At 37.6% G+C, this 22473-nt stretch overlaps 1 protein-coding gene across 1 annotated transcript in view; it reads right to left on the bottom strand.

Moving 5' to 3' along the window:
- LOC307127196 (protein bicaudal D homolog 1) overlaps positions 1–21392 on the bottom strand; it is a gene marked incomplete at both ends in the record, with an annotated part of 42728 nt that extends 21336 nt beyond the window's left edge. The window contains one exon of the mRNA XM_079818304.1: positions 21168–21392. Coding sequence (XP_079674430.1) covers positions 21168–21392 — 225 coding nt within the window. The remainder of the gene's footprint in view (positions 1–21167) is intronic.
- Between the last annotated feature and the right edge of the window lie 1081 nt (positions 21393–22473).

Raw genomic sequence — 22473 nt, forward strand, 5'->3', positions numbered from 1 at the left:
AGTAAAAAGTGATTTCATTACTATTTTTGTCATTTATTCTTATGTTTTTAATATTACTCTTTAGGTTTAATTAATTTTATTTCAGTTTCTAGCTATAATTTATTTCCAATCATTGTGTATTGCTTCAACGTATTTCAGATGCATTTCTAGTTTTCATTTAGACTAAGTTTTTCCATCTAATATTTCTATTTTATTTAATTTCAGCTTCCTTTCAAAGAACAAAAACATAGCATTACGATAATAACCCTGCGTTTAATATCTGACAAAAAACAGACAATTAGGACAAAAATCCTATAGAAAGAGAGCAGGGCCGTGCAGAGAGTTCTTCAAAGGCAGGGGCTCAAATGTAAAAAAGGGGCAATATGTAAATATATTATATTAGGGGTGTAATGGTACACAAAACTGACGGTTCGGTACGTACCTCGGTTTTGAAGTCACGGTTCGGTACGGATTCAGTACAGCAGTTTTACAAAATTGCTTTTTATTAATTTTTATTCAACAGTGGTTTAATGAAAAAAAAATTGTGTCTGTCCTTAAATGAATTCAGTTATAACTAAAAGTTTCTTAAAGATAATGCTGTAAACTATAAAGGGAGCCCTTACATATTGCTATTAAAGATTAACAACAGAGCCCAAACTATTAGCCTAAATTCATTTGCTATTTATTTTTAGATATAAAAATCAACACTAATAAGCTTCACATAAGGCAGTTTTTGCATTAATATCTAAATCTAATTATTATTATTTTTTCTCCAACTCGTTGAAATATAATCATTTAGTGGCTGTAATTTTCATGACAGGTTTATTTAAACATACATTAAATAAACAAGACATCACTAACAGGCTAAGTGGTATATAATGAATATATATAGGCTAATATAATGAATATATAGGCTAATATAGTGCATGTATTCAGTGAAAGAGTTAATCTCTCTAGTGAACTCACAGCTGTGGACACTGAATGACTTCTGAGGTAAACGTGATTCTACACGACATTGTTTGTTTACAAGCTGTTTTATTGTCTTTCCGCGGTTGAAACACTTATGGAGCGATTACACAACATATGATACGTTTCAGTAAGTTGTAATGTATCCTCAACATACCTTAAGATATTAATTTCTTTAGGAAAAGATGATCGCGTGCACTCGCGCGCCGCGCGCTGCTGCTTGAAGTTGAACTGATACGCGTCTCTCTGTCACGTCACATAATAGAGCGTTAAAATGGCATTTATCGTTTGAATTTCGTGATAAAATGGACTGAATACTTAATATGTTCGTGTGGGAACTCGGCTTGAAGTGTGTTCCGCGCTTTAAACAAGCCGACTGTTAACTGTTATAGATTACATTCATAAACGTTCGGTACACGCGCGCACCGTACCGAAAGCCCGAAACGTTAGTCAATGTAATTTTGAACCGATTTATGAATAAGAACAGAAAATTACCGCTCCACTTCACATGCCCAATGGAATTTGAACTTGCTTTGCCAGATCACGATTGGTTGGTGTATATACATGACAAACGGGCATTGGTGAATTGTGTAATACTTTAAAATATATAGCCTAGTATATAGATTTGTATTTAAATCAACACATTAGCTCTGATTATGGATGAAAAAAAAAATATTGGTTTACTTTTTTCCCCCGAGGCCACACACTCTCTGAAAGGACCATATTTGTCTCGAGAGCCGCTTCCGAACAGAGGAAAATCAGCAATCAATCAAAACGCACGCAACCCATAGCAACGCGTTATGGCAACGCCTCAACAGAAATTGTCCGACTTTTGAGCCGTTCGTTACTATTGTATACATTGTCATCAATGTCATGTTATAATAATCACAATTATTTAGTTTTATTGACCACGATATTATCATTGATATTTGTCTGAGAGGGGCACTTTTGATTCATTTTGAAAAAGGGCAGGGGCTCGAGCACCCAAAGCCCCCCCCTCTGCACGTGCCTGAAAGAGAGGCTGTAAACTGCAGGAGACACGGATTCTGTGACCTCGTAATGTGAGGTGAAGTTCAGGCAATATTGGCAATAATCTGGAAGGCGTGAGTGGAATAGATGACAATGGTGATCTCGCATAAGACACTGAGAAAATCAATGCAATGCTCAGCCGAGGAAAGCAGAAACTCAGAGTGTGAAAAATCAATTGGGAGGTGTATAGAAGCTCAATGCTCCAGGTATGAGGGATGAGAGAAGAAATAACAGACTCATGGAGCAGTGCATTATGGGACAGAACCCATGACAAACGGTTAATTGCATGCATGATAGGAGGCAGAATGACTGTAGTATTTGCTGATCCCTTTACTCCTTCATAAGAGCGAGAGTCGCTCACTGTAATGAAGAGAGAGCCGGATGAGTGTTGTGCTCTCAGAGGGAAGTGTGTTTTCCCTGCATGGATGGAGACCGATGGACCCCTGCAAACAGACGCCACTGGGGTTTTCCATTAAGCTGGAAATTCAATCAAACTCTCTCTCATGGTCAGTCAGTCCTGCTGTGCTTGGAAAACTCCAAGTGGTTTTTACACTAGGGTGAGATCAGAATTGTTCTTGTGCTTGGAAGTAGTCAGTGGTTAGTCAAGCATCACTATTAGTATTGCTCAAATCATTTAAACAAACCTCTAATCCTAGTTATTATACTTTGGGACCAGATTTTCCCTTGGGAGGCTCAATGAAAACAATCATTAAAGGCATGTAAATCTTGTATTATTGGAAAATTGTGTGTATTGATAAGTCAAGGACATGGAGGAGGCTTAAAGTTAGGCTAGTTAATTAGGAAACTAGGTCACAACTAGGCCTGTCACGATAACTACTTATATATCGTCCCAGAAATAATTGCGATAAACGATATTATTGTCATTTTTAAGACTATTTTATGCCACTGAATATATAATCCTAATATAACAGCATCAGAACAGGGGATCGCGGCTTTGAAATCGAGTCCATTTGGGCTTATTCTTCCAAACTGTCAGTAGTTGTCAGGAAAACACTGTAACGCCTTAAATGGTGCATTTTTTTCACCTGTCGATAACCGCTCTGTGTATGAAGGAACTGCCCGAGAACCACTTTCGCCCCCATCACGGAAAACATACAAGATGACAGCACAGTCGAGTAAAATGTTGGTGACATTCATTATCATGTAAACATAATGGCCGATATATTGCATCACAAAAATTATTGAGGTCATATATTGTGCGATATATCGATATATTGATTATTGCGACTGGCCTAGTCACAACTGGAATAACTAGAATAAATGTAGCTGCAAGCATCAAATATCAGGCCAAGCACAACCGAAGCAAACAAGGAAGCTAGCAGCAGCCCAACTGCAATAATGAGTAAAGACATTTAGAGACAATTTTAAGCAAAAAGGTTGAAAACCCATATAAATAAATTTAGTTGTATAGAGCCAATTTCATGTTTTGTTTAATTATAGCGCCACCAAGTGGCGCAGTCCCATCACTTTTTGTTTGTGTCCTCAGAGTGCCCCCATACATAAGCGTGTCAAATTTGGTGAAAATATCTCATTTCGTTTAGGAGTTATAGACATTTGTATTTATGAGTATGTATAAAATAGCCAACCCTATCTCACAAGCAATTTGTACGTATTTTACGAGGTGGCGAATTTGTACGACCTCACTTGTACGAATTTTGCCAAATCGTATGTATTTGACAAATTGGTCAATTCGTATGATCTCGTACGAATGACCTACCCCTAACCCCGTCCCTAAAACCTACACATCACTGCATTATAGACAAACAAATTCATAGTAGAACGAATTCATACGAATTAGCCACCTCGTCCAAATTGGTGTTGAGATTGCGTTGAAAATTACCCACAACCGACTTTGATTGCATTTTTTTGCCACTTGCTATCAACATTTTGACATTTGGCCTATTGTGATTTTGCAACCCGCTATGATTCCGATTTTCCTACGGTGGTTTTGTCTCAATTCGAAGATATTAACGAAAGTTGTTTAAATGCTAAATCACAACGTTGAACAAACCATAAGGTGAAACCTAGCATGTTGGGTATCGTTGGACTCGGCAAGGATTCAGGAGATGACTCGCGTGAAAATAAGTCAACCACATCCAAAATTATAAGCATATGCATTTTTGATTTTACCACTAGGTGGCGCTGGCTCGAAACTTTTCAGGCTCCTTCAGGGCACCTATACCAGGTTTCGTAACAATACACTAATGCGTTCATTAAATACAGCATTTTACTACAAAATTCAAAATGGCTGACGCCCAAAATGGCGGATATGAATAGGTATTTCCGGACCAGTAGGTGGCGCAGCATGTAGCCTCAGGTCATGCTTGTGATTATTTTAGTTTGTTCACAATACGATAAAGCGTTGCGGAGATACAGACTTGTGTCTATTTTCGCAAGCGTTACGTTCGACTTGAATTGCGTAATTTTTTTGTTGGCATTGTCTGAAGATGATCTGGTTCAATTTTTGTGCAAATAAACCGACTAGGAGGAGTTTGAAAAAGTATTTTTTTTTTTTGGCGGGAAAATTGGCACTACCGAAAATTATGTCATTGGGTTCAATAGAATCATCTTGAGCCACGGAATCAAAGGAAAGAAGAATATTGTAAAGTTCTTAGCACACATGTAAGTGCAAATTTGGACAGGTGGTGGCGCTAGAGGGATTGAGTTAGAGACTCCAATTTTGGTGTGGTGACAGTTCAGACTGTCCTCTATCTGTGTGCCAAATTTCATAACTTTCCCGCAAGTGTTTCTATGGGCTGCCATAGACTCAAGAGCGGAAGAAGAGGAAGAGAAAATGGAAGAATAATAAGAATTCACAGCTTTGGACGGAAACACAGCCGTATGCTGTATCACCCATCATAACCAATGAAACAGAAGATCATATTCTGTCTCCTGAGAAGAAATGAATGTCAACCCATTATTCTTTATGTATTCTGATGTAAGAATCTTTTAAGGGGAAGGGTGATGGTGATTCTCATCTTTCACGCCGTGTAAGAATGAGTCAGCAGTGGCAAGATTGGCCTGTAAAATGTAAGCAGGGATGGAGAGATTTACAACGTTTTTTTAATGTGTGGGAGACAACTATTTGCCAACAACAGTCAACAGTTGGATAATATTTCTGTGCAATAATATTTCATAATCATGCTGAAGCATCGGAATCGTGATGGCCACAATCTGAGCTCTTTTGTGTTGTGTTGACTAAAACTAATACAAATAATGTATGTTCATTTAAATACAGCTGAAATAAAATATAAATATTACTAAAATATGAATATTAGCTGAAACTTAAGTTTAGAAAAAAATTGTTGCATTGGCCACTAAATGAATTAAAATAAATAAGTTTAAATACTAGATTACTAATACTGAAATAATAACAATAAATAAATGCTAAATGGAAAAACACTTTGGTTTAGGGTCCAATTCTCACGATTAACTTTTGCCTTAAAACGCCTAATTTCTGCTTATTAATAGTTAGTAAAGTAGTTGTTAAGTTTAGGTATTGGATGGATTAAGGGATGTTGAAAATGTATGAAAAAGAATAAATAAATTTTTCCTCTATTCCCACCCTATAGCTTGTGCTACTCTTAGTAATGTTCAAAACTTGTGATTTCTGACCTCTTCATGACGGATCGCTTCCTGTATCCCTCAGATGTAAGTCGCTTTGGATAAAAGCGTCTGCTAAATGAATACATACATATTTTAAATGTAATTTGAATCATATTCGTTTTCTCAAGTATGATGTCATTACACTCCCCCCTAATCTTTGTGTGAGGATGAAGGTTCCGGACTTTCCAAAAGAATCGAAAGAATGGATTGTCAAGTGAACTTCTACAGATCTGTTCTGCTCACTGCATAAGGATCAAACACACACTCACACACACACACACACTCACACGCACGCACGCACACACACAAAATACACACACAGACTGTGGAAATCTCCCAGGAGATTCTCTTTTCTCACAAAGACAAAGCTGGCTCTCACACCAGCCCAACCCCTCTCTCTCTCTCTCTCTCTCTCTCTCTCTCTCTCTCTCTCTCTCTCTCTCTCTCTCTCTCTCTCTCTCTCTCTCTCTCTCTCTCTCTCTCTTCTTCTGTTCCGTCACACCCCTCAGACAGATCTATCTATCTATCTATCTATCTATCTATCTATCTATCTATCTATCTATCTATCTATCTATCTATCTATCTATCTATCTATCTATCTATCTATCTATCTATCTATCTATCTATCTATCTATCTATCTATTTATCTATCTATCTATCTATCTATCTATCTATCTATCTATCTATCTATCTGTTCATCCATCTATCTATCTATCTATCTATCTATCTATCTATCTATCTATCTATCTATCTATCTATCTATCTATCTATCTATCTATCTATCTATCTATCTATCTATCTATCTATCTATCTATCTATCTATCTATCTATCTATCTATCTATCTATCTGTTCATCCATCTATCTATCTATCTGTTCATCCATCTATCTATCTATCTATCTATCTATCTATCTATCTATCTATCTATCTATCTATCTATCTATCTATCTATCTATCTATCTATCTATCTATCTATCTATCTATCTATCTATCTATCTATCTATCTATCTATCTATCTATCTATCTATCTGTTCATCCATCTATCTGTTCATCCATCTATCTGTTCATCCATCCATCTATCTATCTATCTATCTATCTATCTATCTATCTATCTATCTATCTATCTATCTATCTATCTATCTATCTATCTATCTATCTATCTATCTATCTATCTATCTATCTATCTATCTATCTATCTATCTATCTATCTATCTATCTATCTATCTATCTATCTATCTATCTGTTCATCCATCTATCTATCTATCTGTTCATCCATCTATCTATCTATCTATCTATCTATCTATCTATCTATCTATCTATCTATCTATCTATCTATCTATCTATCTATCTATCTATCTATCTATCTATCTATCTATCTATCTATCTATCTGTTCATCTATCTATCTATCTATCTATCTATCTATCTATCTATCTATCTATCTATCTATCTATCTATCTATCTATCTATCTATCTATCTATCTATCTATCTATCTATCTATCTATCTATCTATCTATCTATCTATCTGTTCATCCATCTATCTATCTATCTATCTATCTATCTATCTATCTATCTATCTATCTATCTATCTATCTATCTATCTATCTATCTATCCATCCATCCATCCATCCATCCATCCATCCATCCATCCATCCATCCATCCATCCATCCATCCATCCATCCATCCATCCATCCATCCATCCATCCATCCATCCATCCATCCATCCATCCATCCATCCATCCATCCATCCATCCATCCATCCATCCATCCATCCATCCATCCATCCATCCATCCATCCATCCATCCATCCATCCATCCATCCATCCATCCATCCATCCATCCATCCATCCATCCATCCGTGAATGCAGTCGGTCTTACAGATGTCTGCTGGTGCTGTACTCAGCTCATGTGAGAGCCGGTAAGCTGAGCCTTATCATTTTCTGGAGAGAGGTCCACACACACACGGATCGATGTGAAGGCCCGCGGGCCGCAGTGAACCTTTCCGTGTGACCCGCGCTGCAGCAGAGCTCAAAACCACCTCAAAGTCTGTTTATTTCTGGACAGGAATCAGATCAGATGGTCCTGAAACAGGAACAGTGTGATATGCGTGTCTGTTAGATGCATGTTGGAGTTGCAGTGTTTGTGAGAGACAGAGCTGGTGAAAGTGTTGTTTCTTTGTTGCATAATAAAAAATAATCATCATTCATCATTTTCCTCGTCTCATCTGGAGACTGACAGCTTTGCCCTATTCTGCATTTGTGAATGTGTGCATGGAAGTTTGTCTTGGTAGATAATATATACACTATAAGCCAAAAGCTTTACATGCACATGAACTTTAATGACATCCCATTCTTGATCTGTAGGGTTTAATATACAGGGAGTGCAGAATTATTAGGCACGTTGATTTTCTGATCATATTTTTTTTCCAGGCACATTTGACCAATTCCAAACCACAGTAATCCTAATAACTACTATTGATTTAGTATTTAATAATGTATAAGTGATATATAATTGTTCATGAAGGCTGGAAATGAAAATCACCTTATATTCAGGTGTGCAGAATTATTAGGCATGTTTTCTTTTACAGATAAATTGAGCCAAAAAAGAGATTTAACTCAGACTGAAAAGTCAAAAAGTATTAAATGCCCATGAGAAGGATGCAATACTAATGCAATACTAGACATTGCAGTTAAGGCATGACCATTGGACAGTGAAATGCTCGTTGGGTCAGCAGGATCTGACAAAAACAGGTGGTGAAGAAAAGACACCTGTTAACTGCAAAAGAAGTGCAAGGTGTCAGGATCTCAGAGACTTCAGTTAGGTAAAGAATCCTAAAAAATGACCCCCACTAGATAAGAATCACAAGCTGAAGTGTTGTAAAATACATGAAGAAGGTTTTTTTATAGGCTTTATGGACAGATAGGTTGAGAGTGACTCTTGAAGGACCAGCACCACATCCTCTAGTACCACTGTTTGAAGAATTCATCTTCCAGAATCTGGCAGTACGTTTTGGGAGTTCATTTTAGTCCATCCGGAAGTCCGTTTTGCAGAGATGGACTAAAAATGAACTCCCAAAACGTACTGCCAGATTCTGGAAGATGAATTCTTCAAACAGTGGTACTAGAGGATGTGGTGCTGGTCCTTCAAGAGTCACTCTCAACCTATCTGTCCATAAAGCCTATAAAAAAGCAGGCTTCATGTATTTTACAACACTTCAGCTTGTGATTCTTATCTAGTGGGGGTCATTTTTTAGGATTCTTTACCTAACTGAAGTCTCTGAGATCCTGACCCCTTGCACTTCTGGAGACTCCAGGTAGGTTCAGCTCTGGAAAATGGTGGCGCTGGAGACTAAAGGGTTCCTGATGGTTTCACCCTTAATTCTTCACCTTAATTCTTAATTCTTTTGCAGTTAACAGGTGTCTTTTCTTCACCACCTGTTTTTGTCAGATCCTGCTGACCCAAAGAGCATTTCACTGTCCAATGGTCATGCCTTAACTGCAATGTCTAGTATTGCATTAGTATTGCATCCTTCTCATGGGAGTTAAATCTCTTTTTTGGCTCAATTTATCTGTAAAAGAAAACATGCCTAATAATTCTGCACACCTGAATATGAGGTGATTTTCATTTCCAGCCTTCATGAACAATTATATATCACTTATACATTATTAAATACTAAATCAATAGTAGTTATTAGGATTACTGTGGTTTGGAATTGGTCAAATGTGCCTGGAAAAAAAATATGATCAGAAAATCAACGTGCCTAATAATTCTGCACTCCCTGTAGAGTCGTCCCACCCTTTACAGCTTTAACAGCTTCAGCTCTTCTGGGAAGGCTTTCCACAAGGTTTAGGAGTGTTTTTATGGGAATTTTTGACCATTCTTCTAGAAGCGCATTTGTGAGGTCTTTCTGGGTTTACCATTATACTGGAATGTATATTCATTATGAGGACATATCCCATTTGAATCAGATCAGATAGAGCCAATAAAATAAGTTGTTATGCCTAATAAAGCCTGCCAACCTGTTCTGTTCAGTTATAATTTATCCCAATATAAAACATGAAACTAAATGAATTAGATTTTGATTTAAAAAAATGCTGTATATTGTATACTTTTAAAGAAGCATAACATAATATATTTAGAAATGTATATAAAATATCTATTTTATACTTTATATTTTAATATACATTATATAACTATATTTTAAAAATGCATTACAGTATTGACAAAAAAAATGCCTGGATGCATTTGGAGGGTATAAAATAGACACAATTCCTAAAATAGGCTTTATTTTCTTAATGCAAGTTAATTAAAAAAATGTCCTTATGATTTTTGCGGTTTAATATGGGCGTGTGAGATTCAACCAGAGAGTGTTATTGGTGTGAATTATACAGCGAATGTTTCTCTCAGCGCATTAATCCAGCTTGACGTTCACATGCCTCCCCCCTAAAGTGCCTGAATCTGTCCGATCCATAATTCATAACTTCGGAGCAGACGTGTCTCCAAGCTCCGGCCTGAGCACTTCAGGAACTCGGCATGAACTCCGAAGAGATCCTTCACTATATTATTTCAAAAGATAAGCAGAAGTGTTTGTTGTAAAGAGTGTCACAATACGTTTTGTCTACATCACAAACCCACATCCTATCAATCGCATGACGTCCCACTCCGGTGCGGTTATATTTTGGGTTCATATCCTGAAATATCGTCCCCCATGAGGAAAATCCGCCAGCGTGCACACACATACTTATTAAAGCGACGATGCAGCGGATGCTTTTAGCTCTGAGCTGCACCAACTAATGCACCTCTGCATTTTTCATCTTCACTCCAGCGCTGACGCCGCCACACATGCACCGCTGGAAACACTAACCACAGTCAGAAAACAGGGATTTTCTGATCCGGAAAAACCCCTTCAGCATGTTCTTAAAGCATGTAATCGGCAAATGCAGGTCTATGAGCCCAAGCATCTCATCAACAGTTCATGCGAAAATTGCCTTAAAGGAGACCTATTATTCAGAATTCACTTTTATAAAGTGTTTGAACACAGTGTGTGTAAACAACCAGCCTATAATGGTAAAAATCCACCCGATACTTTTTTAATATACTATAGAAAATACTTTTTTCTAGGGATCGACCGATATGGATTTTTTAGTGCCGATGCCGATACCGATTTTTTTTCATCAGCCTTAGCCGATGACCGATACGAGCTGCCGATTTTCGGAGCCGATACTGCTTTTGCTCCCTCAATTTACATCATAAAAATGACACAATGATCATGATGATTAATTTACAATTTAAAAAAGGAACATTTATTGAACTAAAAAAAAAACAATATTTAACAAATATTAAAAACAGGTGAGGTAGAACAAGAAGAAAAAAAAAGAGTTCAGTGGTGAAAATAAATTCTGAAAATAAATATTTAAGCATAAATAAAATAATTACACTATTGCACACAGTATCAACAAGCAAGCAGCATAATAAAGTGCACACTGACTGTACTATACTTAATTTTAAAACTATTTACAACCTAGTCATTTAATGGTTACACTCTAAAAAATGCTGGGTTAAAAATAACCCAAGTTGGGTTGAATATGGACTAACCCAGCAATTGGGTTGTTTTGACCCAGCGGTTGGGATAAATGTTTGCTTGAAACAACCCAATTGCTGGATTAGTCCATTTTCAACCCAACTTGGGTTATTTTTAACCCAGCATTTTTTAGAGTGTAGGTGCACTTAACTTAATCTCTTGTAGAGCAACACCAGCGGTAATTCAGGAAAAAATCTCCCAATGCTCCACGTGAGACTTCAGTCTTTCGACCTTTTACCATTTTATCAATTCTCAATTAATTTTGATTAATATGCGCGAGGGAGAGAGAGCAAGACAGTTTGAAGACGGTGAGAGCTGCCCTGTGGACGCCTGTCTGTAAATGATGCAGGGAAAAAAATATCGGCGAATGCAGCAGCCTTGTATCGGCCGATGTCGATACACATAAAAATCGCAAATATCGGCCCGATATATCGGTCTAACACTACTTTTTTCCCCATCAATCATTATCAATCTCTCATGACGCGCGGTTTCATATTTCCCCCTCTGTAAGAGTAGAGAAGCCCCGCCCATGACTGTTGATGATTGGCCCTTTTAGCATAGACACGCCCCTGAGTGAGAAGCACAGACGCCATTTCTGTTTACTCGCTGTATCAGCGCTCGAGTATTACAATGTCTGCACTAAAAAACGTTACAAATGTTCTGTTGTTGGATGTCCCAACGAACATACAAGTCTCATAGACTCCCGGCATCCGAGCCACTGAGCCACTCATTTTTGAAGTAAATGTGCCAAAGAATGTCTGTAAAATGTTAGATATTTGCGCAACTCATTTTACGCATGACTGCTTCACCAACGAGGGTCAGTACAACGCTGGATTTGCGGAAAAGTTTTGATAGATTTGCCGCAACCTCCCACAGTTTCTCTTGAAGCCAATACGGAAGTGATTTAAACTGCAATTCATGGACTGGCCACTAGAGGCAGACTCCAGAAGGAGCAGAATCTCATTGAGCCTCATGTTAAAATGCCCAACTTTACTGCAGAATAAAACATGTTTACAGCCTGGTATAAATTGTGGTTTTGGTCTATACGGTTAATTTTGCCCCTCATAACGACTGTGAGGGGGGTGATTTTTTTTTTAACTCATTCGTTTACATTATATAAAGCCTTAAAGTTCAGCATAATTAAGGGCGTGGCCACTTTGAGTGACAGGTGGATAGACATTTATCTGCTGTCTGCTAGTCACCTCAGCTCCGCCCACGTCCCGCCTCTTTGCCCATTTTCTGTTATCCGGGAGTGACGCGCTGCCATCTCGTCCATACTTTGCGCTTCAAAACTGCTGATCAGAATCCTATGGGTGACGTCACGGACACTACGTCCATATTTTTTTTACATAGTTTTAATCTGCTGTAAAGTTGGGCATTTTAACATGAGCTCAATGAGATTCTGCTCCTTCTGGAGTCTGTCTCTAGTGGCCAGTCCATGAATTGCAGTTTAAGTCACTTCCGTATTGGCTTCAAGAGAAACTGCGGGAGGTTGCCGCTTGGTCGAGTCCTGTCTAAAGGCTCCGCCCTCTTCTGGAAGGGGGCGGGAAGCAGCAGCTCATTTGCATTTAAAGGAACACACACAAAAACATGCCGGTTTTGCTCAAACCCAAATAGGGGCAAATTTGATAAGCTATAATAAATAATCTGGGGGGTATTTTGAGCTGAAACTTCACAAACACATTCTGGGGACACCAGAGATTTATATTACATCTAGTGAAAAGGGGCATAAAATGTCCCCTGTTAACTGTCACTGGCCCACCGGTGGGCCCATTTGCCACTGCATGTTTAAAACAATTATATCCTATATTTATCCTGATCTAATGTTGACAAACTATATATCTTTCGAAAGCTTACGAACTGAAGATTCATCCTGTGAAAACTGTTTTGAAATCAGATTTTGCGTTACCATGGAAACGGTACTCTAAATTCTTCTAGCGGCTCCTCCCCTAGTGGGCGTCGTCATGTTTCATATTACAACATTTATTTTAAAAACTTTATAATAAAAACCTTTTCTAATCATGACAAAACACATATCGTCGGAAAGGTCTGAGTCTCACAGTTCTATATCTGCCCACTGTTTTATGATATTTGGACAAAAATATATACATTTGTTACAGGAGATTGCGTAAAAAAAATCAATGGAATTTCAATGACACCCGGTGGCTATTTGTGGTATAGCGCCTAAACAAAATCTCATGGGAACTTCAATTTTTGTGATATCAACTTCAAATTTGGAACACAAATTGGTTAGACATTTGGCTTTTATGTGATAGTAATTTTAGAGTACAAATTATTTTGTAACATATATTTTACATAAAATATAAAATATTTAGTACAGTACATTTGATTAACAGTAAATTTAAACTTTCATAACTTTTTCATACTTTTATTTTTTGAAGTGTTTTCACTTGAGCCATAATCTGCTGACTGTCTTCTTTAAAATAAGACCAAACTTATGTCTATATTCCAAAGCATTCTTGAATTGCAACCATTTAAGTTTGTATAGTGCATTTTCATGTATATTTTCAAAAAGGGGGGTGACAGTTAACAGGTTAATAATAAGCCAATTATTAAATAATCATCCAAATGCACAAGAGCATTACAAGAAAACAGTTTAACCCATCCTAATCTTTCTCATGGAAATAAATGTGAAAAATCTACTGTAGATGTGCATCCACTGCTGAATAACTGCTCTTACAGCCTCAAATATCCCTAAGCGTTATCGCTCTGAGACACACTCAATCCTCAAAGCCTTCACAAGACTAACACTCTCAGTCGGGGTAAAAAAAAACAACGCTCTCGTGGTTGGCTATATATCAGAGATGTAGACGACACCAGACTGTCTAAAATCAGAGAGCCGAGTCTGTTGTGTTTGTGATATTAAAGGAACAACTGTTGTGCTTTTGATCGGCAGCTTACAAGCCGCAACAGAAACTGATGCATTCTGCCAATATCGCAAATGCACAGGAATCGGCCATTAAACAGTCAGTTCTGCTTGTTTAAAATGAAGAAAGACTGTGGGAGAATCACTCTCAATTATTCAAACGGGCAGAGGAATTCAAGTAAACAACAGCTTTGGAAATACTTGTGCACTTTAATAGCAGTGATTGTAATGAATGGCTGATTGTAATGGGAATTCTTGGGAAGGTCACGTTAGGCTCCTGGAAGCTTCTCAGCTCACGGGTTTGCCAAGGAAACGCAAACAGACTCTGGGAAACACGCTTTTGCAAAGTATCCAAACTGTACTTTTGGTTACACCATATTTTAAGGTGATGTAGTTACATTGTGCTTACTCAAATAAGTGATATTAATGAACTACATGTACTTACTATAGAGTTACCTATAGAGTTATTATGCATCATTTACTATTACTATAGTACATGTTGTAACGTGTAAAATAGTGTTTTTATGTCATATTTATTATATATATGTATTTTGTTTGTAATTATAATATTATTGCTCTTTTCCAGTTTCATGTTTAGGTATAGCAGCCAATCTTAGCAGGACGACGGGGAGACTTGAATGTCAGAAATAGACATTTATGAATAATATATCAGCAGATGCCTTCATCGTCTGGTATGTCTCAGATTACCATTACTATTTCATACACCGGGAAACACAGATAATTACCAATAAAATGCACATTACAAGAAATGATATCAGGAATAATGACAAAAGAAAATCTAAATATGAGCTGCCTTTAAAGGGTAAGTTCACCCAAAAATTAAAATGACCCTATGATTTACTCATCCTCAAGCCATTATAGGTGTACAATTGGAGTTATATTAAAAATGTCCTGGCTAATCCATGCTTTATAATGGTAACCCAAAATTTGTAGCCCAAAAAAGTGTATCATCCATTATAAACGTACTCGACACGGCTCCGGGGGGTTAATAAAGGCCTTCTGATGCGAAGTCAAATATCCAGACCGTCTTCCGTAATTTCCTTACGGAAAGAAAGCGTAACTGGTGCCGGATTAATTTTAGTGATTAAGCGCTAATTAATCACACATCAAATCTGGCTGAGAAATTACCTCCAAAAGGGAATTTATAATCATTTATTATTGTGTTTATTATGAGAAAAGCATCAAATAGACATTACAAAGTAGCTTTAGAAAAAAAATAGGCATATTTGATTAAACAGAATTTATTACACATTAACGCCCATGAGGGTGAGTAAAGGATGACAGCATTTTCATTTTTGTTTGAACTGTACCTTTAATGGGTTTTTTTTATAAATATGGTAAATTAAATTATACTCTAAATAAGAAACTAAAACTGCTATTAGGTGGCGGTAAATGTCTAAACGAGTAAGTCGTTGGACCCTATTTTAACAATCCAAGCTCACGGTGCAGGTGCATTAAAGGGTTAGTTCACCCAAAAATGAAAATTCTGTCATTAATTCCTCACCCTCATGTCGTTCGACACCCGTAAGACCTCCGTTCATATTCGGAACACAAATGAAGATATTTTAGTGTAAAGCTGATGCTGAGAAAGGCTTCAGATAGGCCTCCATTGGCATTCAGTACATTTACACTCACAAGACCCATAAAAGGCACTTAAAACGTCGTTACAAAGTCCATCTCACCACAGTGACTCTACAATAATTTTACGATGCGACGGCAATAGTTTTTGTGCGCAAAAAAAAATCAAAATAACGCCTTTATCCAACTTGTTCTTGTCTTCCGTGTGTGCCTCCACGACGCATGCGCGAGAATATGACGCAGATCCGGCGTTCGGACACATGACCCAGAAGCCATTTGTTTACAAGCAGAGGAAGACGCGCGTATCTAAGCTGTTGAATTCTACATTGATCGTGCTTTAGGTCTTTGCGTAGTTCTCAAAATGGGGCTAAAGTGTGCATTTCATGGATTTCCGAACGCCGGATCTCCGTCATATTCTCGCGCATGCGTCGTGGAGGCACACACGGAAGACAAGAAGAGGTTGAATAAAGTCGTTATTTTGATTTTTTTTTTGCGCACAAAAACTATTGTCGTCGCTTCGTAAAATTATTGTGGAGTCACTGTGGTGAGATGGACTTTGTAATGACGTTTTAAGTGCCTTTTATGCGTCTTGTGAGTGTAAATGTACTGAATGCCAATGGAGGCCTATCTGAAGCCTTTCTCAGCATCAGCTTTACACTAAAATATCTTCATTTGTGTTCTGAAGATGAATGGAGGTCTGACGGGTGTCGAACGACATGAGGGTGAGGAATTAATGACAGAATTTTCATTTTTGGGTGAACTAACCCTTTAAGGGTGTGTCCGAATCCACTTTTGCTAGTTTAACGACGGGAAAAACGGTCTGAGCGCCAGGCACATGGTCCAAAAGGATTGTCCCTTGTCTCTTAATGAGTCATGGGTGTGTTTACGTGCAATAAACCAATCAGAGTCTCATCTCCCTTTCCCTTTAAAAGCCAGTTGCGCTCGCACCATGGCGGATTCACTATTTACATGTGAGCGGAAAGACTGAAAGCTTCTCCAGAGAGGAATCCTTTTATTTTTTAGACCTGGCATGTGTGTGTGCTGCTGCGCGTCCCTGTGTGTGTATGTATGTTGTGCACCCGCCTATAGGCACATATTACTAACACACCCTTTAAAAAACACAAAAAATACTGCACTATTGACTTTAGAGCAGGTTTTTGTGGGTCAATGGCGCAGTCGTTTTCAGTTCCTCAAAATAGTAACACACCAACAATGCTCCTGAACACACCTGGTTTTCAGACAAGACGCCCGAACAGATGGCGCGAGTGGGTTTGCTATTTAAACAAAGTGGAGCTGAACGTGAACATGATAACTGAGTCGGGCTGAAACTAGCAAAAAGCACTTGCATTGCGCCGGGTGTTTGATAGGGCTCATAGAGTCAGTCATTGATTAATTTGATTCGTTCAAACAACTGATTCATTCAGGAATGAAGCAAATGACTCTCTTTATGAATCATTGGTTCACCAACGATTCACCAAAGCAATATTAAAGGGTTAGTTCACCCAAAAATGAAAATTCTGTCATTAATTCCTCACCCTCATGTCGTTCGACACCCGTCAGACCTCCGTTCATCTTCAGGACACAAATGAAGATATTTTAATCTGATGGCTCTGAAAGGCCTCCATTGGCTCAATGCACGGTTCACTCTCAAGACCCTTAAAAGGTACTAAAGACGTCGTTACAAAGTCCATCTCACTACAGTGGTTCTACAATAACTTTATGAATCGGCGAGAATAGTTTTTGTGCGCAAAAAACCCCTAAATAACGACTTATATAGTGATGACGATTTCAAAACACGGCATCATGAAGCTTCGAAGCGTTATGAATCAGTGAGTCGATTCAGCAGTTTGAATCGCCAAATTTCAGCAGTTTGACACGCGATCCGAATCATGAATCGGCTCACTGATTCATAACGCTTCGAAGCTTCATGATGCCGTGTTTTGAAATCGTCATCACTATATAAGTCGTTATTTAAGGTTTTTTTGCGCACAAAAACTATTATCGCCGATTCATAAAGTTATTGTAGAACCACTGTAGTGAGATGGACTTTGTAACGACGTCTTTAGTGCCTTTTAAGGGTCTTGAGAGTGTAAAGTGCATTGAGCCAATGGAGGCCTTTCAGAGCCATCAGATTTCAACTAAAATATCTTCATTTGTGTCTGAAGATGAACGGAGGTCTGACGGGTGTCCAACGACATGAGGGTGAGTAATTAATGACAGAATTTTCATTTTTGGGTGAACTAACCCTTTAACTTCTTATTTATTGAACTGTTGTATAAAATCAGAATCACATTTGCACTTGTGCTGTTCGGGACAAAAACAGCACTTGTGTGAAATTGCCCTTGTTACTTGTGTGATACCGAAAATAATCAATTAAGCAAATGCTCCCCTACTATATAGTATACAAACAATAGTACGCCAACAGAGCAGTACGTCCGAATACATAGTAGGCGACAAACTGAAGACGAAAAGTCTCCGGATATGTGCATTTAATGGACACTTTACTATCCCATAAGGCCACAGGAGAGGATCACGTGACAGAAACAACATGGAGGATGTAGTATGTCTGGATTACATTCATACTACCCATATTCATACTACACTCTAAAAAATGCTGGGTTAAAATTGCAATTGGGTTGTTTTAACCCAGTGAATGGGTCGTTTTAACCCAGCGGTTGGGTTAAATGTTTGTTTAAAACAACCCAATTGCTGGGTTAGTCCATTTTCAACCCAACTTGGGTTGTTTTTAACCCAGCATTTTTTAGAGTGTATATAAAATTTATTATTCAAATATAGTACCTACTCAGACTGTACACTCTAAAAAATGCTGGGTTAAAAATAACCCAAGTATGGTTGACTAAAATGGACTACCCCAGCAATTGGGTTGTTTTAACCCAGCATTTGGGTTGTTTTAAACCAGCGGTTGGGTTAAAAATTTGCTTAAAACAACCCAATTGCTGGGTTAGTCCATTTTCAACCCAACTTGGGTTATTTTTAACCCAGCATTTTTTAATGTGTATATAAAATGTATTATATTCAAATATAGTACATATAAAACAACCCAATTGCTGGGTTAGTCCATTTTCAACCCAACTTGGGTTATTTTTAACCCAGCATTTTTTAAAGTGTATATAAAATGTATTATATTCAAATATAGTACCTACTCAGACAGTACACTCTAAAAAATGCTGGGTTAAAAATTGGGTTGTTTTAACCCAAGCAATTGGGTTGTTTTAACCCAGCATTTGGGTTGTTTTGACCCAGCGGTTGGGTTAAAAATGTGCTTAAAACAACCCAATTGCTTGGTTAAAACAACCCAATTGCTGGGTTAGTCCATTTTCAACCCAACTTGGGTTATTTTTAACCCAGCATTTTTTAAAGTGTATATAAAATGTATTATATTCAAATGTAGTACCTACTCAGACAGTACACTTTAAAAAATGCTGGGTTAAAAATTGGGTTGTTTTAACCCAGCATTTGGGTTGTTTTAAACCAGCGGTTGGGTTAAAAATTAGCTTAAAACAACCCAATTGCTGCGTTAGTCCATTTTCAACCCAACTTGGGTTATTTTTAACCCAGCATTTTTTAGAGTGTATATAAAGTGTATTATATTCAAATATAGTACTTACTCAGACAGTAGCAAAAGCACTTTTGGGACCAGGCTGCATTTCCACCATAACACAGGCACAGTATCATATAGATGACATGGGACAGTATCACTAAATGCCAGATTTGTGTGACCGATTTCCAGCACAGACCTCAGATCTGTTAACCAACAATCAATGTAGTTCATTGAGGTTTAATGAAACGGCCAATACAAAAGTAAAGGCAGCGATTCTCCTTTTTACCTCCAACACATAATACACATCATTTTGTTCCATTTTCTGTTGGTTTTGGGTTTTTCAGGGATTGCTCAAGTGCACATGGAGGACTCCAGAACAGACGCACTCTTCAAGCGTCAATCTTATTATCCAGGAGCGTGTTTTCTGGCAGCCGTCCCCCTGTGCTAACCTTCAGCGCGGTCCACTGCAGTCAGCAAGACTACGCCAGATCTACTAATAAACTCAGGCTGTGAGAATACAGACGAGGAAGCAACATGGGATGGAAATGAATGTCCTTATGCATCAGCGTCCCAGGACACTCATGTTTACATCTGCTGTAAAAACTATTGTGCAAAATCTCTTGCTTAGTATGATAGCTGATGAGAACTCAGAAAGGAAAAGTAGATTGTTAGAACAAAATGTTGCAAACAAGCAATCTTGAACTCATGCAGCACATCATAACTACTTATTCCATATATACACACACACACACACACACACACACACACACACACACACACACACACACACATTATAAACAAAGTTCTATGTTAGATGTGATTAATCACGTTCGATTTGACAGCACTTTGTTGTGACAGGCAATACAGATAGATAGATGGATGGATGGATGGATGAACAGAGACAGACAGACAGACAGACAGACAGACAGACAGACAGACAGACAGATAGATAGATAGATAGATAGATAGATAGATAGATAGATAGATAGATAGATAGATAGATAGATAGATAGATAGATAGATAGATAGATAGATAGATAGATAGATAGATAGATAGATAGATAGATAGATATTTTCTGTTCTACACACGTCTTGTATGTTATCCCTGTTCACATACATTTTTGGAAATATTCTATTCTATTCCATAACACAACATAATTCTTGACAATGTTCTTTTGGCGATATTCTATTCTAATTCTATTATATTCTTCTCTATTCTATTCCATAACATAATTCTTGTTCTTTTGGCAATATTCTAATTCTATTCTATTCCATAGCATAACATAATTCCTGGCATTGTTCTTTTGACACAATTCTATTCTAATTCTATTCTATTCCATAACATAATTCTTGACAATGTTCTTTTGGCAATATTCTAATTCTATTATATTCCATAACAAAACATAATTCTTGACAATGTTCTGTTGGCAATATTCTATTCTAATTCTATTCTTCCCTATTCTATTCCATAACATAACGTAATTCTTGAAAATGTTCCTTTGGCAATATTCTATTCTATTCTTCTCTATTCTATTATATTCCATAACATATCATAATTCTTGGCATTGTTATTTTGGCAATATTCTATTTTAATTCTATTATATTCCATAACATATATTCTTGACAGTGTTCCTTTGGCAATATTCTATTCTATTTTATTCCATAACATAATTCTTGACAATGTTCTTTTGTCAATATTCTATTCTAATTCTATTATATTCCATAACATAACATCATTCTTGACAATGTTCTTTTGGCAATGTTCTATTCTTTTCTATTTTATTCCATAACATAACATAATTCTTGACAATGTTATTTAGTCAATATTCTATTCTACTTTGTTGTTCTCATTGTATTCTATTCACAGCCGGCCTGTTGTTTGAAAAGGAGCCCCGGTGAATAAGAGCAGACCCCGAGGAGAAAGCGCGGCGCCCGTACCTCCTGCAGATGCTCCAGCTCCTGTCTGAGGGTCTCCTGCTCGGTCTCCAGCTCCGCGTACTGTTGTTTGAGGGTCTGGTTCTCCTCCAGCACCGCGAGCCCGCACTCCGCCGCCCGGACCTTCTCGCGGTTCGCCTCGGCGAGCTCGCGGGTCAGCCGCTCCACCTCCGCCCGGTAATGATCCACCGACTCCCCGCATCCTCCTCCGCCTCCCCCTGCAGCCATCGGCCCGGCCCGTGCCCTCCACTGCGCTGGATGGATGGATAGATGAACGGATGGATGGATGGAGGCACCTGCACCTTACCCGAACCTCCAATACAAAGTCAATGATCCGGACATATTATCAACTAAAGAGTGAATTTAATCCTAAATCATTTCGAGTGAAAATCAAACATCGCGATCCTAAAAATGAGCCTCGCTTTCTTTCTTTCTTTCTCTTCTTTTTCTGCTTGATCATGGGTGTTGGGACGCCATCATCACTAGGATGGAGACAAGTGGCTCAACTCAGTCCGGCTCTCCTCCCGCTGTGACGTCAGCCCATCTTGCAGCAGCCCTTCCCGAAGTTAAGCTTCCGGGAGCGCCCAGTCCCGTGACGTCATGCATATTCATAAGGCTTTTTTTTTATTCTTTTTTTTTTTTATCGAATGCAACGTGTTATCGAATGCAACGTATCAAAATGTACATCGAATGGCATTCACTCTAAAAAATTCTGGGTTAAAAACAACCCAAGTTGGGTTGAAAATGGACAAACCGCAGCGATTGGTTTGTACTGGGCAGTTTTATTTAACCCAACTATTGTTTAAAAATAGTTTTAAAATGAACCCCATGTAGGTTGGAAATAATTACTAGAGGCAACAATAATAATTCAGAAAGTTAACATTTATCAATAAGCAATTTAATATGTTTATTGTTTAATTATTATTCAGTACATTTTAAACAATAGTGTTATATATATATATATATATATATATATATATATATATATATATACATACATACATACATACATACATACATACATACATATATATATATATATATATATATATATATATATATATATATATATATATATATATATATATATATATATATAGAGAGAGAGAGAGAGAGAGAGAGAGAGAGAGAGAGAGAGAGAGAGAGAGAGAGAGAGAGAGAGAGAGAGAGAGAATAAATCTAAACGGAGGTCTCTTACTATTCCCACAAATTTGCACATTCATGATATATATGTATATATATATATGTGTGTGTGTGTGTATGTGTATATATATATATATATATATATATATATATATATATATATATA

This window comes from Gobio gobio, assembly GCF_949357685.1.
Source record: "Gobio gobio genome assembly, chromosome: 5".
Taxonomy (NCBI): Eukaryota; Metazoa; Chordata; class Actinopteri; order Cypriniformes; family Gobionidae; genus Gobio; species Gobio gobio.